Source organism: Lithobates pipiens, unplaced genomic scaffold (genome assembly GCF_037356315.1).
Source record: "Lithobates pipiens isolate NorthernLeopardFrog02 unplaced genomic scaffold, aLitPip1_a1.2 Scaffold_126, whole genome shotgun sequence".
Taxonomy (NCBI): Eukaryota; Metazoa; Chordata; class Amphibia; order Anura; family Ranidae; genus Lithobates; species Lithobates pipiens.
The window spans coordinates 1,516,795-1,536,868 of record NW_027507714.1 but is presented as its reverse complement, the minus strand read 5'-3'; the positions used below and the strand labels follow the sequence as shown (position 1 = coordinate 1,536,868).

Genomic DNA, 20,074 nt, shown 5'->3' with positions numbered 1-20,074 from the left:
CTGTCTCTGTGTCTCTCTCTGTCTCTGTCTCTGTCTCTCTCTCTCTGTCTCTGTCTCTGTGTCTCTCTCTGTCTCTCTGTGTCTCTCTCTCTCTCTGTGTGTCTCTGTGTCTGTCTGTCGGTGTCTGTGTCTCGGTCTCTCTCTGTCTCACGTAGCTACGTGGGGGACAGAGAACCAGCGATCCTCAATGTACAAATGTCTTTGTTTTCACACAGCCAATGAGATTTCTTTCTTTCTTTCTTTCTTTCTTTCTTTCTTTCTTTCTTTCTTTCTTTCTTTCTTTCTTTCTTTCTTTCTTTCTTTCTTTCTTTCTTTCTTTCTTTCTTTCTTTCTTTCTTTCTTTCTTTCTTTCTTTCTTTCTTTCTCCAGAATTAGTAGGGATGGCAGACTGGCCTGATGTGTGATGGTGTCTGAAATAAGAACTGTCTGCTTTGCACTCCATAAACAGAATCTAACTTTAAGTCTCCAGTACAGTCTAATAGGTTGGTGTGGCGCAGCACGCCCTGACAGTTCATATTTCAGACATGGGTTAACCCCTTCCTGCTGGCTGTATATCTGGGGCTGCACAGAGGTGTGCTTCACTGTGCTGGGCTGAGAGTAGGGTGACCGCACTGTCACAGCTCCTGGGCTGGAATTGGTAAAATGGGCCCCTGATCATGTGATCACTGACAGCCAATCCCAGTGCTCCTATGATGGGGAAGCCTAAGAAATGTCTCCAGCGTTAGCATTTCTTAAAGGGATGGGGGGGTGGAGAGTCTGAGTTCGATCATTGTTTGTTGGTCTGCCTGTCAGTCGATTGATTCAGCTGGATGTTGATTGTTTGGCAGGTACACGCTGTTCATCGTTCTCTACCCCATGGGTGTGGCCGGGGAGCTGCTGACCATCTACGCCGCGCTGCCCATCGTCAAGCAGACGGGACTTTACTCCATCAGACTCCCCAACAAGTACAACTTCTCCTTCGACTACTACACCTTCCTCCTCCTGGTCATGGTCTCCTACATCCCCCGTGAGTACACCGCGCCACGTCCCGTTATTACAGCCCCTCCCCCACCCAGTGTCAGCCTTCATTTTCCACCTCCACCCTCCAGTGCTGTCCCCAGCTTCCTCCTCTAATCCCCGCCCGGGTAGGAGGACACTGCTATCGTTCTGCCCACTTCCTGTGAGCCCAATCAGTCCTATATATAGAAGTGGGAAGTGCTCAGGATTCTGGAATGATGTAATAATGAATATGAAGGCCGTACATTGTGACCTCATCTGTCCGGAGTTCAGCTACAAACTCCATCCTAGAAATGATTCTTCTACAGAATCGGAGTTTATACACATTGGGAGGAGATTTACTAAAACTGGAGAGTGCAGAATCTGGTGCAGCTCCGCATAGAAACCAATCGGCTTCCAGCTTTTATTATCAAAGCTTCAGATAGAAGCTGATTGGCTGCCATGCAGAGCTGCTCCAGTATTGGTAAATCTCCCCCACTGAATGTCATACGGTGGAGTCGTGTGTCTCCTCATTACAGAGAAAACACAGGAAATTTTAGCATTTATTTTCAGTTAAGGTGGAGGATTTGTGTGACGTGTGTATGGACTGCTTTTTAATGAACCAGCTGCCTGTTTATGAATGGCCTGCATTTATATGAATGGACTACATTTTTTATGAATGGCCTGCATTTATATGAATGGGCTCCCTTTTTATGAATGGACTACATTTATGTGAATGGACTACATTTATGTGAATGGACTACATTTATGTGAATGGTTGGATGTGAAATGAAACAGAGGGCGCCTTCTGTTTCTTTTCATGTCCTAGTGTTTTGGATTCCCCAGTCTGTGGAGGGCAGCAAAGTGCATTACCCGTCACAGAGTGTTAAAGAGCTTAGTCACATAGCGGCACACTACACAGTACAGGAGATTGGTTTGGTTTGTGTTTTTTTTTTTATATGAATGGACTGCATTTGTATAAATGTGTTGCCTGTTTTATAAATGTACTGGATTGCTTTTATATGAATGGACTACATTTATATGAATGGGCAGTGTGTTTATGAGTGGGACTGCATTTATATAAATTATCTTCATTTTTATGGATGGGCTGTCTTTTATAGATGGACTGCATTTATATAAATGCACCTTATTGACATCAACATCTTGTGGGTCTCTTAAAGCAAAACTCTGCCCCCCCCCCCCCCCAGTCTTTCACAGGTGTACGGCTTCCTCTGATTTCACCGCACACTGAAAGCTTCTCACAGTGTGCATTAGAAGCTGCAGCAAGTCAGAGCCCCGCCTCCTTTCCTGGCCATCCAATCAATCACAGAGGCTCAGCATCACATGTGGGTGTTACCTGGGTGGTCTGTATGCAAATGCAGCCTGCTTAGGAACGCCCACTCCTCCCGACACCAATTACATTATTGTGATATTTACATAACTCCTCCCACTGCTTACATCAGCACTGAGGGCTCTAGAGGGTAGAACTGAGGCCCCTCCCACAAGCCATGATTTGCTTGCATTGTATAGAAGAGTAGCGAGGCAGGAGGGGGCTGGGATGTTATTGGGAAGCTATGTACCGCCCCCCTGCTAGCCCCTCCCACCAGCCATGATCTGCTTGCATTGTATAGAAGAGTCGGGATGCCAGAGTCCTGCTTTAGGGAGAGTGACATCATTGTGTGTAGGAGGAGCTAGCTGAATAGATAACGTCTGTCATTTTGTCTGCTTCTTATAAAGTTTTTTTTTTTTTTTTTTTCTTTTTTTTTCTCTTCCTTCCAGTCTTCCCGCAGCTGTACTTCCACATGCTTCACCAGCGGAGGAAAGTTCTGTACGCCGATCACAAGAAAACCGAATAACCACCCCCGCCTCATCTTTCCTCCTCCTAATTCTTTTTTAATTTTTTTTTTTTTTTTCCCCTGAATTTGTAGACCCCCCAAATGCTGCAGACTTTTTGAGTCCAGCCTTTCCTCTGACAATGCCGGGATGAGGTAAACCATTGCAGGAATGATTGATGTGTCCAGTTTACATACTAACCCGGGCCGCTGTCCCAGCATGCACTGCGAGAGACTCTGGAATCTGCTGCCTTGCCTTCTTTTTTGTAATCTGACCTTTTTCTGCATTTCTTACTAAAATGCCCCGAGCCGGGCCCCCCGCGTCCGGCGCCCCCTGCATGCCGCTCTTTTTTACTCCATGTGACTGCAGAGTGTCAGGAACACTGCGCCCATTCCACTACATGTGTCCCCCCCCCGGGGGCCCCCAACCTCCTGGAGCTCTACCAGTAAGTGCGGAGTATTCCCATTGGTTGGTGTGGATCGAATTCTTGTGATGGTCATTTTTTCTTTTTTCTCTGTTTCGTATTTGTGAATTTCCCCATCAGATCACATGATGATTGATTTCAGATGTAAATGCGATATTAAAACAAACCTTTTTTTTTTTTTCTAAAACAATTTCAGCTGCTGAGGGTAAAACACTGACACTGTTTCTTCTTCATGTGTGATATTCAGCTAGTTTCACCCGGGCTCTTGAGTGAGGGCCCCGCTTTCTGGTATCGGAGTGGCCCCTTGGCTTCCAGGGTCCTGTGGTTTGACCCGGGCCCCTGAGCGAGGGCCCCACTTTCTGGTATCGGAGTGGCCCCTTGGCTTCCAGGGTCCTGTGGTTGCTCCAGAGTACAGGCCCATGTGAGGACAACGCACTGAAAACCTGCCTCTGCTCTGGGTAATTGCTTTCTTAGGCTTGGTTTACATGGGCAGAGTGTAGTATAGGCCTGTGTGAGGTCCCTGTTTACCTGCACAGGTGTGCACTTGTAGTACACAAAGGCCTAGTGCAGTGATGGCGAACCTTGGCACTCCAGATGTTTTGGAACTACATTTCCCATGATGCTCATGCACTCTTCAGTGTAGGTGAGCATCATGGGAAATGTAGTTCCAAAACATCTGGGGTGCCAAGGTTCTCCATCACTGGCCTAGTGCATTCCCACCCCCCTCCCCCCCCCCCCCTTCTATTAGAATAGGAGAGATGAGCCAATGATGCTCTCTTAAGATTGGGAAATATGCAAACAGAGCTAAATGGCGCAAAGGCCTAGTGCATTCCCACCCTCCCTTTATTAGGAAATATCAACCAATGAGTAAATACTAAACACACCTGCTTTAAAAATCAATCCTATAGCATTATTCCACCCTGTGTGTCACCAATTCATATATTCCACATATTCAGATGTCCACGATAGATTATAGACACGGTCCATAAACATCGTTCATAAAAGGACGTCCAAATTCAACCACGGTTCCTGTCACCACACCTCGTGAGACCTCCCCCCCCCCCCATGGTATTGATCTCCCCAGAAAGGCTGAATATATACTCCTGTGATACAATCTGTTCTTTGGATCTGAGATCGACCTTCCATCTAAATGTCACTCGCGACAAAAAATGTGCACATGGCATAGACGCCCCCTGACGAAGTGATGACGAAACGCGTCAGTGCATGACCACGTGGCTATCAAGAGTGTTGAAAGAGAAGTATGGTGTTTTTTAAGATTCATGCTTACCTAGGTGGCTGCTGCATCTGTCCCCCTGGCGTGTCTGAACAGAACCGAGCCGCCGATGGGTCGGTTCTCACTCCTCCCTGTGTAGTGGAGTGCCTGTGCCTGTGGAGTGCCTGTGGAGTGCCTGTTGGTCACCCAGCTCTCCTCTCTGCTCCTCCTCGCTCATTGGAGTGCTGAGCTGTGGAGGGGCGGGGAGCCGCTCGCTGAGGCGGCCATCGGTCAAGGCATCTGGCAGATCCGGACTTCGGAAGTCGGGATGACGCAGCGCCTGGACTGATCTGTGTGACGTCACCGGACTTCAGACCGCTCTCCGCTGAAATTGGGTCACAGGAGTGCAAAACAGATTACATTTCTGTGACCCAGAGAAGAAGTCCGGCCTAAAAAGGTCAGGCTGGGCTTCTCCTTTAAGCTGCTGTTGTCTCAACCTGGGTAACGCCGCTCTCCGAAGGATCTGTGGAGCTGTGAGAGATTTGCACGCTGGCTGAACTGGATCGTGTTTTAATGCTTTTTTTATTATCGTTTCTGGAAGGGGAGGGGGGATTGTTTACAATAAACCTTTTAAAATGGAATTGCGCTATCTGCAAGTTTTTAGTCATGAGTGATATTTAGATGGAAGGTCGATCAAAGGGACAACGAACGGATTGTATCACAGGCGTATATATTCAGCCTTTCTGCGGAGGTCTCACGAGCTGTGGTTGAATTTGGACGTCCTTTTATGAATGATGTTGATTGACTTGTCTATAATCTATCTTGGACATTTGAATATATGAATTAGTGACACACCGGGTGGAATACAAGAAGCACTCCTAATGCTATAGGATGGATTTTAAAGCAGGTGTGTTTAGTGTTGTATCATTTTCTCTTAGCTGCTATTGTGTCAATTGAAATTAATAAGATATATTTTCTATAAGACCCCTTTCACACTGGGGCGTTTTTCAGGCGCTTTAGCATTAAAAAAAGCGCCTGAAAGAAGCTGCAACTGCAATCCCAATGTAAAAGCCCCGAGTGCTTTCACACTGAGGCGCTGCGCTGGCAGAGCGTCAAAAAAAGTCTTGCAAGCAGCTTCTTTGCAGCGCTTTTGGAGCGGTGAATACAACGCTCCTAAAACGCCCCTTCCCATTGAAATCAATGGGAAGCGCTTGTAAAACGCCCGAAAAACGCTATTGGCAGCAGCGTTTCGTGGGCGCTTTTAACCCTTTATTTGGCCACTAGTAGGGGTTAAAAGCGCCCCAATAACGCTCGAAAAACGCTGGTAAAGCGCTGCTAGTTTAAGCGGCGCTTTACGAGCGTTTTTCGGGCGCTGACATTTCACATTGGGACTGCAGATGAGGCTTCTTTCAAGTGCTTTTTTTAACGCTAAATCGCTTGAAAATCGCCCCAGTGTGAAAGGGGTGTGTGTGTGTGAGAGTTGGGTCATTTTTCTCAAAAAATAAAATTCTAAGTGTGTGTGTGTGTGTGTGTATATTTAGAATTTTTTTTTTTTTTTGGACACTGCAAGTTTTTAGGCAAGAGTGTGGCTTCGGCCTAGTCCGCGGCATCCAGCCTCGCGGACTAGGCTGAAGCCATGGCCTCGCCTAAAAACTCCTGCCCGCAGCACCTCCAGGACCGACACGGTGTTGGTGCCGGTCCTGCTGGGGAAAAAAATAAAAAATCAAAAACCGATTTGCTGAAATTTTGAATCGATTTGACTTCTCAACTCGATTCAAGATTTAAATTGCTTCCCCCCCCCCCCACCCAGCCCTAGTAATACGAGTACATACTCCATAAGCGCAAATAGGTAAACCAGCATTGTACATATACCTGGGAACCAGAAGATGGAACTGGCATAGTCCTGACATGAGTCCTAATACCAGCTGATGCGTTTTGCTCTGAGGAAGGAGGGGGGGGTATGCTCCTTGAAACATGTCAGCTGGTATTATGTGTAATGCTGCGTACACACGGTCGAACTGTTTGACGTACTTAGTCCGTTGAAACACATTTCAGCGGACAGTCCGCTCGTGTGTGGGCTTCAGCTGACTTTTTCAGCGTGCAGTCCGGAGTACTAAGAATTTCGGATTTTTCGAAATTCTGTCCGTCGTACTTTGGTTTCAGCGGACAGTACGGTCGTCAGTATGCTAGTCCGACGGACTAAGAATGGCGCATGCTCAGAAAGGATTTACAGGGCTTTGCTGTGTCTTGGACTTCCTATTTCTAGTCCCGTCGTACGTGCTGTACACGTCATCGCGCAAGTTTTCAGCGGACTGTTTGTGTATCCGTGTGTGGTCAAGTCCGTTCAGTGGAAAGTACGCCATACAATCCGCTCGTGTGTACGCGGCATTAGGAGTATGCGAGTTCCATCTTCTGGGAGACCGTCTGGTTCCCAGCAGGGGTGCACCGATACCCTTTCTTCCTTTTTTTTTTCCTCTCTATATCTTTAAAAAACACACACCGCAACTGGAAAATAATAATTCAATGGAGGAGAATTGGGAGTTAATTAAGGGGTTATAAACAAAGGAACATTTGTTTATCCCTTTTGATCTGCAGATGAAGAAACAGAAATATACAAAAAGAAACAAAGTTTCTTTTTATTTTAGCGTTTCAGGGCTGAGCAATGTTGGTAATAAACATTGCCAGCTGCTTTTTTATTTTTTGTGACAGCTCCAAGAGCCGAGCCTGAAAGTATCAGTTTCGGGTATCATTCAGGTGCATTTCCACGAGTACCGATACTTGTGCAAATACTCGGATCAGCACTGATAGTATCGATATTATTGGTACAAACCTAGCTCCCAGGTATATGTACTCCGCTGGTTTACCTGTTTGCTCTTGTGAGTTTGTAGTCGCTGGTTTATGTTTCCTGATGAAGTGTGGACGGGAATGCACTTGGACTCGGTCTTTGCCCCCCCCCCCCCCCCCCTTTTGCGTATTTTCAAGATTCCCCGGATCTCGAGGGCAGCATTGGCTTATCATTCACACTTGTCATGTGACTTTGGACAAGAAGGTCCTAGTCCAGTGATGGTGAACCTTGGCACCCCAGATGTTTTGGAACTACATTTCCCATGATGCTCAACTACACTGCAGAGTGCCTGAGCATCATGGGAAATGTAGTTCCAAAACATCTGGGGTGCCGAGGTTCGCCATCACTGTCCTAGTCCGTGTTTTTCAATGACAATTGTTGAAATGTGTGCGACTTAAATTGTCTCCTGCACTACTTTGCTCCGCCTTTCATGTGACTTGTGCCATAGACTGCAATGTAAACCCTGGAAAGTCGCACCTGAATGTTACACATGTGACCGTTGTCTATTATCATTGGACAAAGCCAAAGTGGCATCCAAATCGCACCCATTCAAAGTTATGTAACATTCGGGGGTCACGCCGGTGTGAATGGAGCCTAAAGCCTCGTACACACAATCAGATTTTCGGCAGGGAATTGTATGATGACTGTTGGCCTAAAATCTGACAGTATACTCCATCAGACAATTGTTGTCCAACTTTCTGCCAACCGATGTTGGATGGCAGGCTAAATACATTTTCGGCAGACAACAGTCTGTTGTCAGTTTTTCCTCTCATCTGTACACAAGTCTGTCACACAAAAGTCCAAAGTACAAACACGCATGCTCGGAATCAATGCTCACCAAACACGACATTAGCAGAAGGGGCCCAAAGGGTGGCGCTCAAGAGCTGAAATTCCTCGTAGTACATCACTACGTTCGTGTTTGTTGGCTGACAATTGTGTGCTGTTAGTATGCAAGACAAGATCCTGGCACACGCCCTCGGGACAAAGTCTGACGCTCTGTTGGCCAACAATCCGATCATGTGTGCGAGGCTTTAGACCCCATACACACTTAGATTTTCTGCAGATTTTTGTCTCCAGATTTTCCAAAACCATGTAGTAGAAGGGCCGGCCTGCATACAAATTGAAACGCCTGAGGTTTGACCTCATATTATACGGTTACAAAAATCTGCAGAAAATCTAATGGTGTGTATGGGGGCTTTAGACTTTGGTCTCCCTTGTACCACGCTCTGGTGTCAGGTGCTGCATCTCGATGTGCGTTTGTGGTGAATGAGGCCTTGGGACGTGTTGTCAATCTCCAGCCCCATGGAGGAGCAGAGGGCGTGTCTTGTGTGTGCGTTGGCAGTGCCCTCACGTTGGCCATTTTTGATACACGAAGGGGCATACATATGTGCCGGGACTATGAATGATGGGATATGTAGTCCCTAGGAATGTGATCACATGACTAGAGATGGTACAGGTGAACTCTGGCTGACCAGAAGTTCAGGGAAGCGGCACACAGGAAGCCGGAGATGTGACTAAGCAGAGAAAGGTGTAAATGTATTGGAGGGAATGGTTTGTTGTCCGGAGATGAATTCATCGATATTGATGCAGTGCTGATAAAGAGGCTTTGCTGTGACTGGAAGTATTTCCTTCTGCACTGGGTCATAGAAGACCGCAATGTGACCGATGATGTCATCGCGCTACGAGACGATTCTACGCACTGCGTCCAAATATTCTCTATAAATCCCTTTGTATTGAGCTGCCTTTTTATAATGATTATTGTATTACTTAATGGGACCTGAATAAACCGTCAATACCTCAGCCAGGGGACCAGAGCGGCCAATCCCAAGCCAGTTCTCATTTATCAGTATTCAGCCAATGGAGAACAATACAGCAGCCAATCCAAAGCCGGCTTTCATATATCAGATGACGGCTGAGACTGGATTTCTGGTTGCTCCTCATTGAAGTATAACATATACTGGCCAGTGATTGGCTGCTCTGTGCACCGCCCATCCTGTGTATCCCGAGGCCTATGCTCTCATTACCATCGCTGGCTCTGTGTTGTCTGATTGCTTTATATGTGGGGGGGAGGGGATGGGGGGTCCCACACACAGAAGGTTTCTGTATCACTGCCTGAGCCGCCATCTTCCTTGGCATAGGAAGGGTTAATTGTCTGATAAGGGGGTCCTCCTGTGTGTAGGGGGAAGGGAATACTGCATGATAAATCACTACATGGCTGTGTGATGTGTGTTGTGCTGATCTGCTGCATCTCATTAAAGTGGAGCTGAACTCAGAAATGACGTTTTTGTGTTTTTATAGCAAACTGCTAAATGTTATTTGTGACTAAACAGTGTCCTCAGAAATGTGCCTTGTGTTATCCCTGAAAAATATCAAAGCACTCCTGGTATCCTTTCCCTTCCTGTGCCTAGGCCCCCCCCTGGTATCCATGCCCTAACCATGCCTAGGCCCCCCTGGTATCCACGCCCTTCACGTGGCCAGGCCTCCCCTGGTATCTACACCCTTCCCATGGCCAGGCCCCCCCGGTATCCACGCCCTAACCGTGCCCCTAGGCCCCCCCCTGGTATCCATGCCCTAACCATGCCTAGGCCTCCCCTGGTATCCACGCCCTTCCCATGGCCAGGCCTCCCCTGGTGTCCACTCCCTTCCCGTGGCCAGGCCTCCCCTGGTATCCATGCCCTTCCCGTGGCCAGGCCTCCCCTGGTATCCATGCCCTTCCCGTGGCCAGGCCTCCCCTGGTATCCACGCCCTTCCCGTGGCCAGGCCTCCCCTGGTATCCACGCCCTTCCCGTGGCCAGGCCCCCCCCCCCCCCCGGTATCCATGCCCTTCCCGTGGATACCAGGCCCCCCTGGTATCCATGTCCTTCCCGTGCCAAAGCCCCCTGGTATCCATGCCAAGGCCCCCCTGGTATTCACGCCCTTCCTGTGCCTAGGCCCCCCTGGTATCCACGCCCTTCCTGTGCCTAGGCCCCCCTGGTATCCACGCCCTTCCTGTGCCTAGGCCCCCCTGGTATCCACGCCCTTCCTGTGCCTAGGCCCCCCTGGTATCCACGCCCTTCCTGTGCCTAGGCCCCCCTGGTATCCACGCTCTTCCTGTGCCTAGGCCCCCATGGTATCCACGCCCTACCCTTTTTAAGGCCCCCCCTGGTATCCACTGCCTTCCCGTGCCTAGGCCCCCCTGCCATCCACTGCCTTCCCGTGCCTAGGCCCCCCCTGCCATCCACTGCCTTCCCGTGCCTAGGCCTCCCTGCCATCCACTGCCTTCCAGTGCCTAGGCCTCCCTGCTATCCACTGCCTTCCCGTGCCACTGCCTTCCCGTGCCTAGGCCCCCCGGTATCCACGCCCTTCTCGTGCCTAGGCCCCCCCTGGTATCCATGCCCTTCCTGTGCCTAGGCCCCCAGGGTATGCACGCCCTTCCCATGCCTAGGCCCCCCCTGGTATCTGTGGCCTTCCCGTGCCTAGGCCCCCCTGCTATCCACGGCCTTCCCGTGCCTAGGCCCCCCTGGTATCCACTCCCCCCCCCCCTGCTATCCACGGCCTTCCCGTGCCTAGGCCCCCCTGGTATCCACATCCCCCCCCCCCCGGTATCCATCCACTTCCCGTGCCTAGGCCCCCCCGGTATCCATCCACTTCCCGTGCCTAGGCCCCCCCGGTATCCATTCTGTGGGGTGCACTTACCTACAGCTGGGCATACACCTTTTTTTTAAATTAGATTTTTGCATGCGATGGAGGGATCGTCCCTGCTGTATTCTGACAGCCGGACTCCTCTGCTGTCAGATTACACAGATCAGTGCTGCAGCTGAATGGCTGAAAGAGGTTTTCCAAAAGGAGTGTTTGGCAGAAGCCAATTTAATGATCAGCTTCTGTTGAACTGGTAGTCCTCCACACAGATCGAAATTTGCCTAGTCCCTCCTGAACCAGCCGATCCTAGCAAGGAATGGCGGCTATCGGGGGGGGGGGGGGGGGTCACGGAACTAGACTTTGGGTGTCTATAGTCGCCCTAAAATCCCAATTTATGATAAAATTGTAGCACCGACCCCCGAAGGAGCGGCTGGTTTTCTTGGGCTTACTGTTCATCTTCTCCCCCTCATAGCTCGTCGTTCTTGTCTAAGGAGTTCCCGAGGTTGATGGCCCAATAACTGCAGAGACCGACACTTGAATTCCTTTAGGAATATTTATTTACATAAAACGTTGACTAGAAACTCAGTCTCTCTCAGTTGGGAATAGAGGGGATGGGTAGGGAAGCTCAGGCACTTTGGAAAATGCTGACACTTAAAGTGGTTGTAAACCCTTACAAACCACTTTGACCTACAGGTGAGCCTAGATTAAGGCCTAGATTAAGGTTTACCTGTAGGTCCAAGAAATATCTCCTAAACCTACACGGTTTAGGAGATATTTACCTGAAGACAGCCACCACTGTCTACGGCGCATGCGCCTTAGACAGCGGCGCGTAGGCACACTGGGTAAGCCGCAGATCGTGGCAATATGCCGCAAAGGTCGGCTCCCATGCGCACGCGCGGGAGTGACGTCATCGCTGCTCCGGTGAATCACAGCGGCGGAGCAGCGAGACCCACCGAGAAGATGGATGCGGCGGACTACAGGGGACAGCGGTGACTTCGCTGGCTCCTGTGTCAGGTAAGTGACACATAATGGGCTACTATGTGATGCGATGCGATGCGATGTAGTCCATTATGCTTTACCTTTGCAGGGTTTACTTCCTCTTTTATAAATGTCTGTCTCTAGATGATCCAGGGAGTAGCCAATCGCAACCGGATATTTCAGCTACCGGATAAATCCTGGTTTATGGATTTAGCAGCCGACAAATGATTCAGCAAAGTCTCTGCCACAGACTTGGTGGTAAATCTTTAGATGAACACAGAAAATCTCTCACAGGAACTTAGTTGTAACTGAAAGATGAAATTAGGAACTTTCTTACAGTACCGGTATCTTGCAGCCGGTCCGGCGATACCGTGAGAAATGCGGATTCAATTAGTGTCCATACAGTTCAGCTTCCAGGCTCTTACCGAGCTGCCAGCCTTGTGCATGGCCCTCCTCCGAAGAGTCCTCCTCTGGTTGTGTTTTCAGTTGCTGGGCCTCTCCAAACCCGAGACGGCACCGGACCACCTCGGAACCCTCCTTCCAGTTACTGCGCCTCGGACTAGCCAGCCCAGAGACTCGGAAACGGATGGATCCGCACCCCAGGCCATGAGGGCCTCTGGGGGCTGGTCAAGAGGATCAGGACCAGGGAGTCAGAACATACTTCTGGACCGGAACTCAGAACCACGTGACCGCAGCACCTTAAAGAGGAAGTAAACCCCTTCAAACCACTTTGACCTACAGGTAAGCCTAGATTAAGGCTTACCTGTAGGTCCAAGCAATATCTCCTAAACCTATATGGTTTAGGAGATATTTGCCCGAAAATGGGCACCGCTGTCTACGGCGCATGCGCCGTAGACAGCGGCGCGCAGGTGCACTAAATGCGGCAAGTCCAAGAATGGATTTGCCTAATTTGACGACTCCCGTGCGCATGCGCAGGAGTGACGTCATCGCGGCTTCGCCGAATGGCAGCGGCGGAGCTGCGAGACGCGACTCCCGTGCGCATGCGCGGGAGTGACGTCATCGCGGCTTCGCCGCTGTCATTGGTCGGAGCTGCGAGACGCCACCAGCAAGATGGATGCGGTGGACTACAGGGATCAGCGGCGACTTCGCTGGCTCCTGTGTCAGGTAAGTGACACATAATGAGCTACTATGCGATGCGATGCGATGCGATGCATAGTAGTCCATTATGCGTTACCTTTGCAGGGAAAAAAAGAGGAAGTAAACCCATCAGGGTTTACTTCCTCTTTAACCACTTCAGCCCCGGACCAATTGTCAGCCTAAGGACCAGAGGTCTTTTTACAATTTGGCACTGCACTGCTTTAACTGGTAATTGCGCGGTCATGCAATGTTGTGCCCAAACGAAATTTGCGTCCTTTTCTTCCCACAAATATTTGATTGCCTCTGCGATTTTTATTTTTTGCGATATAAATGGAAAAAGACCGAAAATTTTGAGAAAAAGATATTTTCTACTTTTTGTTATAAGAAAAATCGAATAAACTCAATTTTAGTCATACATTTAGGGCAGAATTATTTCAGCCACATGTCTTTAGTAAAAAAAATGTCAATAAGCGAATATTTATTGGTTTGCGCAAAAGTTATATCGTCTACAAACTAGAGGACATTTTCTGGAATTTACACAGCTTTTAATTTATGACTGAGGTGCTAAAATGGCAGGGCAGTACAAACCCCCCCCAAATGACCCCATTTTGGAAAGTAGACACCCCAAGGAAATTGCTGAGGGGCATGTTGAGCCCACTGAATATTTTTTTATTTTTTTTGTCCCAAGTGATTGAATAATGACACAAAAAAAAAAAAAAAGTTTACAAAAAGTTGTCACTAAATGATATATTGCTCACACATGCTATAGTTATATGTGGAATTGCACCCCAAAACATATTCTGCTGCTTCTCCTGAGTACGGGGATACCACATATGTGGGACTTTTTGGGAGTCTAGCCGCGTACGGCACCCCGAAAACCAATCACTGCCTTCAGGGTTTCTAAGGGTGCAAATTTTTGATTTCACTCCTCACTACCTATCACAATTTCGAAGGCCATAAAATGCCAAAACACAAAACCCGCCCTAATGACCCCATTTTGGAAAGTAGACACCCCAAGCTATTTACTGAGAGGCATGTTGAGTCCATTAAATATTTCATATTTTGCCACAAGTTGCAGGAATATTACAATTGTTTTTTTTTTTTTGCACAAAGTTGTCACTAAATGATATATTGCTCACACATGCTATGGGCATAAGTCAAATTACACCCCAAAATACATTTTGCTGCTTCTCCCGAGTACGGGGATACCACATGTGGGGGACTTTTTGGGAGCCTAGCCACGTACGGGACCCTGAAAACCAAGCACTGCCTTCCGGATTTAAATATAAAACGCTACCAAAAAAACCTGTTAGCGATGGCAGGGATCAGGCCTGACTCTGCGATCGCTGCAGTTATGTGTTTAGTGTTTTGTAAGTGACAGTGATCGATCGATACTGCACTTGGGTGGGCTGGGCAGAGGGGCAAAACGCAGGTGCCAGCAGGTATCTGGGCTGATCCCGCTAACAATGCGTTTTTTTGGAACCCTAAACTGCTGGGGATGCTAGTATAGATCTGATCAGATCAGATATTGATCTGTTCAGATTCTATACCACTACGGGAGGTGTATGCTTTGCACGTGGGTGTTAGCAGTACTGGCACCAACCTAGCGCTGCCTGGGGCGACGCAGACCCTGACCCTAAAACCTAATTGATATCACCCGCCGGGTGATCAGGGGGTTAAACCTTTATTGGGTAATAAATGGTTGGTGCCCTGATGCTATAAAAAGCAAACTAACCAGAGTCACCCGTAACACTTATACGGTGATCAGTGGTGAAAGGGTTAACTAGGGGCAATCAGGGGGTTCAAATCTTTATTGGGTAGTATATGGGGGTCCCTGGCGTTATATAAAAACCTGACGGGGAACCTAAATAACTAACTGGCTAACCAGCATCACTAGTGACACTTATACGGTGATCGCTGGTGAAAGGGTTAACTAGGGGCAATCAGGGGATTAAAACCATTATTGGGTAGTATATGGGGGTACCTAGCGCTATAAAAACCTGGCGGTGAACCTAAAAAAATAACTAGCTACCTAGCGACACTAGTGACACTAATGCAGCGATCAGAAAAATGATCGCTTATTGACACTGGCAAAAGGGGGTGAAAGGGTTAACTAGGGGCAATCAGGGGGTTAAACCTTTATTGGGGTGGTAGGGGGCTACCCTGGACCTAACACTAACTGCCCTGACAGTTTTTACTGTCACAATTGACACTGAATGCAGTGATCAGTAAATAAATAATGTGACACTGTGACTGGGAGGGGGCGTGTGGGGGCCGATCGGGGGGGGGGGGGTTTGTGTGCCTGTGTGTGCCTACATGTCAGTGTAGTGATTGGTGCACTTACTTTCTGTGTTCTCCTCGTAGTCCGGTCAAAAAGACCACCCCGGGAGAATGACATCACTTCCTCCCTGCCTGTGTATACAATATGATGACAGTGGGAGGAATCTTCTCATTCACCAGGAGCGATCGAGAGGAGGTGGCCAGAAACCAACTGCCATCCCCTCATCCCGGATCGCTCCTGAAGCGAACCGGACCGCCCACCCGCTGGAAGGCGAGCACGTACATGTACGTGCTTGTGCCTGTACATGCCATTGTGATGACGTACATTGCCATGCCGCAGTCCTTAAGTGGATAATATATATGTAGGCAGACCCCCCAGATGTATTAACTGTATAATATATATATATATATATATATATATATATATATATATATATATATATATATATATATATATATATATATATATATATATATATATATATATATATATATAGGTGTGGCACTGACCCCCGAAGGAGCTGCTGGTTTTATTTGGGCTTACTGTTACCTCACTTGTTTGCTTCTCCATCTTGGGGTTCCCGTGGTAGATGGCCCACAGAATGTGGAAACTGACACTGAATCCTCTTTTGGGGTATTTATTTAGAACAGAGTCTCTCAATAAGGGTGGAGGGTTAGGAATGAGTTCAGGTACTTACAGTTAGGGCCATAAATATTTGGACAGTGACACAAGTTTTGTTATTTTAGCTGTTTACAAAAACATGTTCAGAAATACAATTATATATATAATATGGGCTGAAAGTGCACACTCCCAGCTGCAATATGAGAGTTTCCACATCCAAATCGGAGAAAGGGTTTAGGAATCATAGCTCTGTAATGCATAGCCTCCTCTTTTTCAAGGGACCAAAAGTAATTGGACAATAGACTCTAAGGGCTGCAATTAACTCTGAAGGCGTCTCCCTCGTTAACCTGTAATCAATGAAGTAGTTAAAAGGTCTGGGGTTGATTCCAGGTGTGTGGTTTTGCATTTGGAAGCTGTTGCTGTGACCAGACAACATGCGGTCAAAGGAACTCTCAATTGAGGTGAAGCAGAACATCCTGAGGCTGAAAAAAAAGAAAAAATCCATCAGAGAGATAGCAGACATGCTTGGAGTAGCAAAATTAACAGTCGGGTACATTCTGAGAAAAAAGGAATTGACTGGTGAGCTTGGGAACTCAAAAAGGACTGGGCGTCCATGGAAGACAACAGTGGTGGATGATCGCCCCATACTTTCTTTGGTGAAGAAGAACCCGTTCACAACATCAACTGAAGTCCAGAACACTCTCAGGGAAGTAGGTGTATCTGTCTCTAAGTCAACAGTAAAGAGAAGACTCCATGAAAGTAAATACAAAGGGTTCACATGTAGATGCAAACCATTCATCAATTCCAAAAATAGACAGGCCAGAGGTAAATTTGCCCAAAAACACCTCAAGAAGCCAGCTCAGTTCTGGAAAAGTATTCTATGGACAGATGAGACAAAGATCAACCTGTACCAGAATGATGGGAAGAAAAAAGTTTGGAGAAGAAAGGGAACGGCACATGATCCAAGGCACACCACATCCTCTGTAAAACATGGTGGAGGCAACGTGATGGCATGGGCATGCATGGCTTTCAATGGCACTGGGTCACTGGTGTTTATTGATGACATAACAGCAGACAAGAGTAGCCGGATGAATTCTGAAGTGTACCGGGATATACTTTCAGCCCAGATTCAGCCAAATGGTGCAAAGTTGATCGGACGGCGCTTCATAGTACAGATGGACAATGACCCCAAGCATACAGCCAAAGCTACCCAGGAGTTCATGAGTGCAAAAAAGTGGAACATTCTGCAATGGCCAAGTCAATCACCAGATCTTAACCCAATTGAGTATTTCACTTGCTCAAATCCAGACTTAAGACGGAAAGACCCACAAACAAGCAAGACCTGAAGGCTGCGGCTGGAAAGGCCTGGCAAAGCATTAAGAAGGAGGAAACCCAGCGTTTGGTGATGTCCATGGGTTCCAGACTTAAGGCAGTGATTGCCTCCAATGGATTTGCAACAAAATATTGAATAAATAAATATTTTGTTTGGGTTATGTTTATTTGTCCAATTACTTTTGAGCTCCTAAAATGTGGAGTGTTTGTAAAGAAATGTGTACAATTCCTACATTTTCTATCAGGTATTTTTGTTCAACCCTTCAAATTAAACATTACAATCTGCACTTGAATTCTGTTGTAGAGGTTTCATTTCAAATCCAATGCAGTGGCATGCAGAGCCCAACTTGCGAAAATTGTGTCACTGTCCAAATATTTATGGCCCTAACTGTATATTGCAAGATGGAAGTCTTTAGAGAAAATCTAGAGAATAGAGGCCGTTACACAGCTGGATTTTACACCCCCCGGATAGACCTCTCTTACTAGGCCTAGCAGCCGGTGGGACGCTCAGTAAAGTCTCTGCCACAGACTTGTGAGACACACTTGAGCATTACTGAGGGATGTGGATACATTTAAAGAGCTATCATACGGTACCAGGTTCTCTCAGCCGATCCGGTGATACCATATGTGTGTTGATCCGGGCTGCGTCCTTCAACCTAGCCTCCAGAGAAACCAGCCTTGTGCATGGCCTTCTGAAAGTGTCCTCCCCTGGGGTTCTTCAGTTGCTGGGCCTCTCCCTCAGATGAGACGGCACCGCACCACCCTCAGATCAGTAGGCCCCGAGATTCTCCCGAGCCTGTCCCTGCAGTTGCGTCGCCTCTGGCCAGTTGGCCCAGAGACTCATGATTTATGCATGGTTCTGCACCCCAGGCAAGGAGGGCCATGGGGCTGGGTCAGGAGGACCACCAGAACCAAACAGACAGAAAAAGAACCCTGCGAACGTGGCGTTGGTACCTTAAATACCACCCCCCAGAATGCACAGCAGGAAAACACTCCCACTGGGCTGGTTCCGTGGTATAAGTGGCATTCAATGCACCCAGCTAGACTGCGTTCCTACTCTTGCCGATGGTGACAGTGACACATGCGGTCAAGGAGAACCCGGTGCAACCCAGCTGGACTAGTACTGAAACCAAAAATTTGGAGAATTAGTCCTGAAGCCCAACTGTGGTTTTAGGCAAATTAACTTTTCAAAAACCATAGCACCTGCTCGTCAGGAGCCAGCGCTACATAGGCAGACCCCCCTCCCCCCCCGCATGTATTAACTCTATAATATATATGGACTTTAACCCTTTCCCGCCGAGCGTACGCAGATATGCGTACTCGGCTTCCGGGGGTTATACCGGGATGATGCCCGCACCTGCAGGCATCATCCCGGTACCGTTTTTTGCAGCAGGCGATTGGCTATCCAGGCATAACAACCAATGCGGCTAAAAGCCGCTTGGCTGTTATGCCGGAGGAGCGGGAGGGGACGTCCCCCCCTCCCGCCGCTGTTACCGGTGCTCCCGCTCGATCGGGAGCACCGATCAGTGATCCGACGCCTCCGGCTGCTGCGGAGGAACTGGAACGAAGCCGTAATCTTCATTCCAGTCTCCTCATCGTAAACACGGAAGCGACGTCATGACGTCACTTCCCGTTTACTCGGCTGCCAATGGCGATCTGAATACACTGAAGTGTAAAGGAGGGGTGGGGGGTCTTTTAGACCCCCGATCCCTCCATAAAGAGGACCTGTCACCACCTATTACTGTCACAAGGGATGTTTACATTCCTTGTGACAGCAATAAAAGTGATCAATTTTTTTTTTTTTAAAACAATTTAGTCATTTTAAAATAAATAAAATAAATAAAAAAATTTTTTAAAGCGCCCGCCGTCCCCGCGAGCTCGCGAAGCAAAGAAAACGCATACGGAAGTCGCGCCCGCGTATGTAAACGGTGTTCAAATCACACATGTGAGGTATCGCCGCGATCGTCAGAGCGAGAGCAATAATTCTAGCACTAGACCTCCTCTGTAACGCTAACCTGGTAACCGTAAACATTTTTTAAAGCGTCGCCTATTGAGATTTTTAGGTACCGTACTTTGTAGTCAAGTGCGCGCAATTATAAAGTGTGACATGTTTGGTATCTATTTACTCGGCGTAACATTATCTTTCACATTACGCAAAAAAATTGGGCTAATTTTATTGTTTTTTTTTTATTCATGAAAGTGTCCCTTTTCCCAAAAAGTTGCGTTTAAAACACCGCTGCGCAAATACCGTGTGACATAAAATATTGCAACAATTGCCGTTTTATTCTCTAGAGTCTCTGCTAAAAAAATATATATAATGTTTGGGGGTTCCAAGTAATTTTCTAGCAAAAAATATGGATTTTAACTTGTAAACACCAAATTCCAAAAATGGGCTTAGTCATGAAAGGGTTAATATAAACAGCGAGGTGCGGGCCGTGGAATGTGATGTCACTACACCTCCAGACCCCCCCCCCCCACGCCCCAACATCAGGGCAGAGCTTTGTTCTCCTGTGGGGGTGCTGCAAAATGTATGTGGGGTTATTTATAAAAACCAACTCAAAGTGCCATTTGTGGTGCTGTCAGTGGAGTATCTCCTTCATTGCTGTAGAGTTGTACAACAATGGACGTACACACTGTCAGCAGAAATACTGAGCCCCCCTTTTACCACCCTCCAGCAGTCTGAAGAATGGCTGTGGTGTCAAGCATATAAAGTGCTCTGGATCGGGTCTCCTCCTGGAGAAGAGTCAGGAGCGCCGCGGAGGACCCCAGAAGAGGAGTCAGGAGCGCCGCGGAGGACCCCAGAAGAGGAGTCAGGAGCGCCGCGGAGGGATCCCAGAAGAGGAGGAGTCAGGAGCG

The 20,074-nt window shown here is 48.0% G+C and overlaps 1 protein-coding gene across 1 annotated transcript in view; it reads left to right on the top strand.

The window, feature by feature from the left end:
• HACD2 (3-hydroxyacyl-CoA dehydratase 2) overlaps positions 1-5,074 on the top strand; it is a gene marked incomplete at its 5' end in the record, with an annotated part of 8,217 nt that extends 3,143 nt beyond the window's left edge. Inside the window, 2 exon segments of the mRNA XM_077474754.1 lie at positions 828-1,006; positions 2,755-5,074. Coding sequence (XP_077330880.1) covers positions 828-1,006; positions 2,755-2,831 — 256 coding nt within the window.
• Between the last annotated feature and the right edge of the window lie 15,000 nt (positions 5,075-20,074).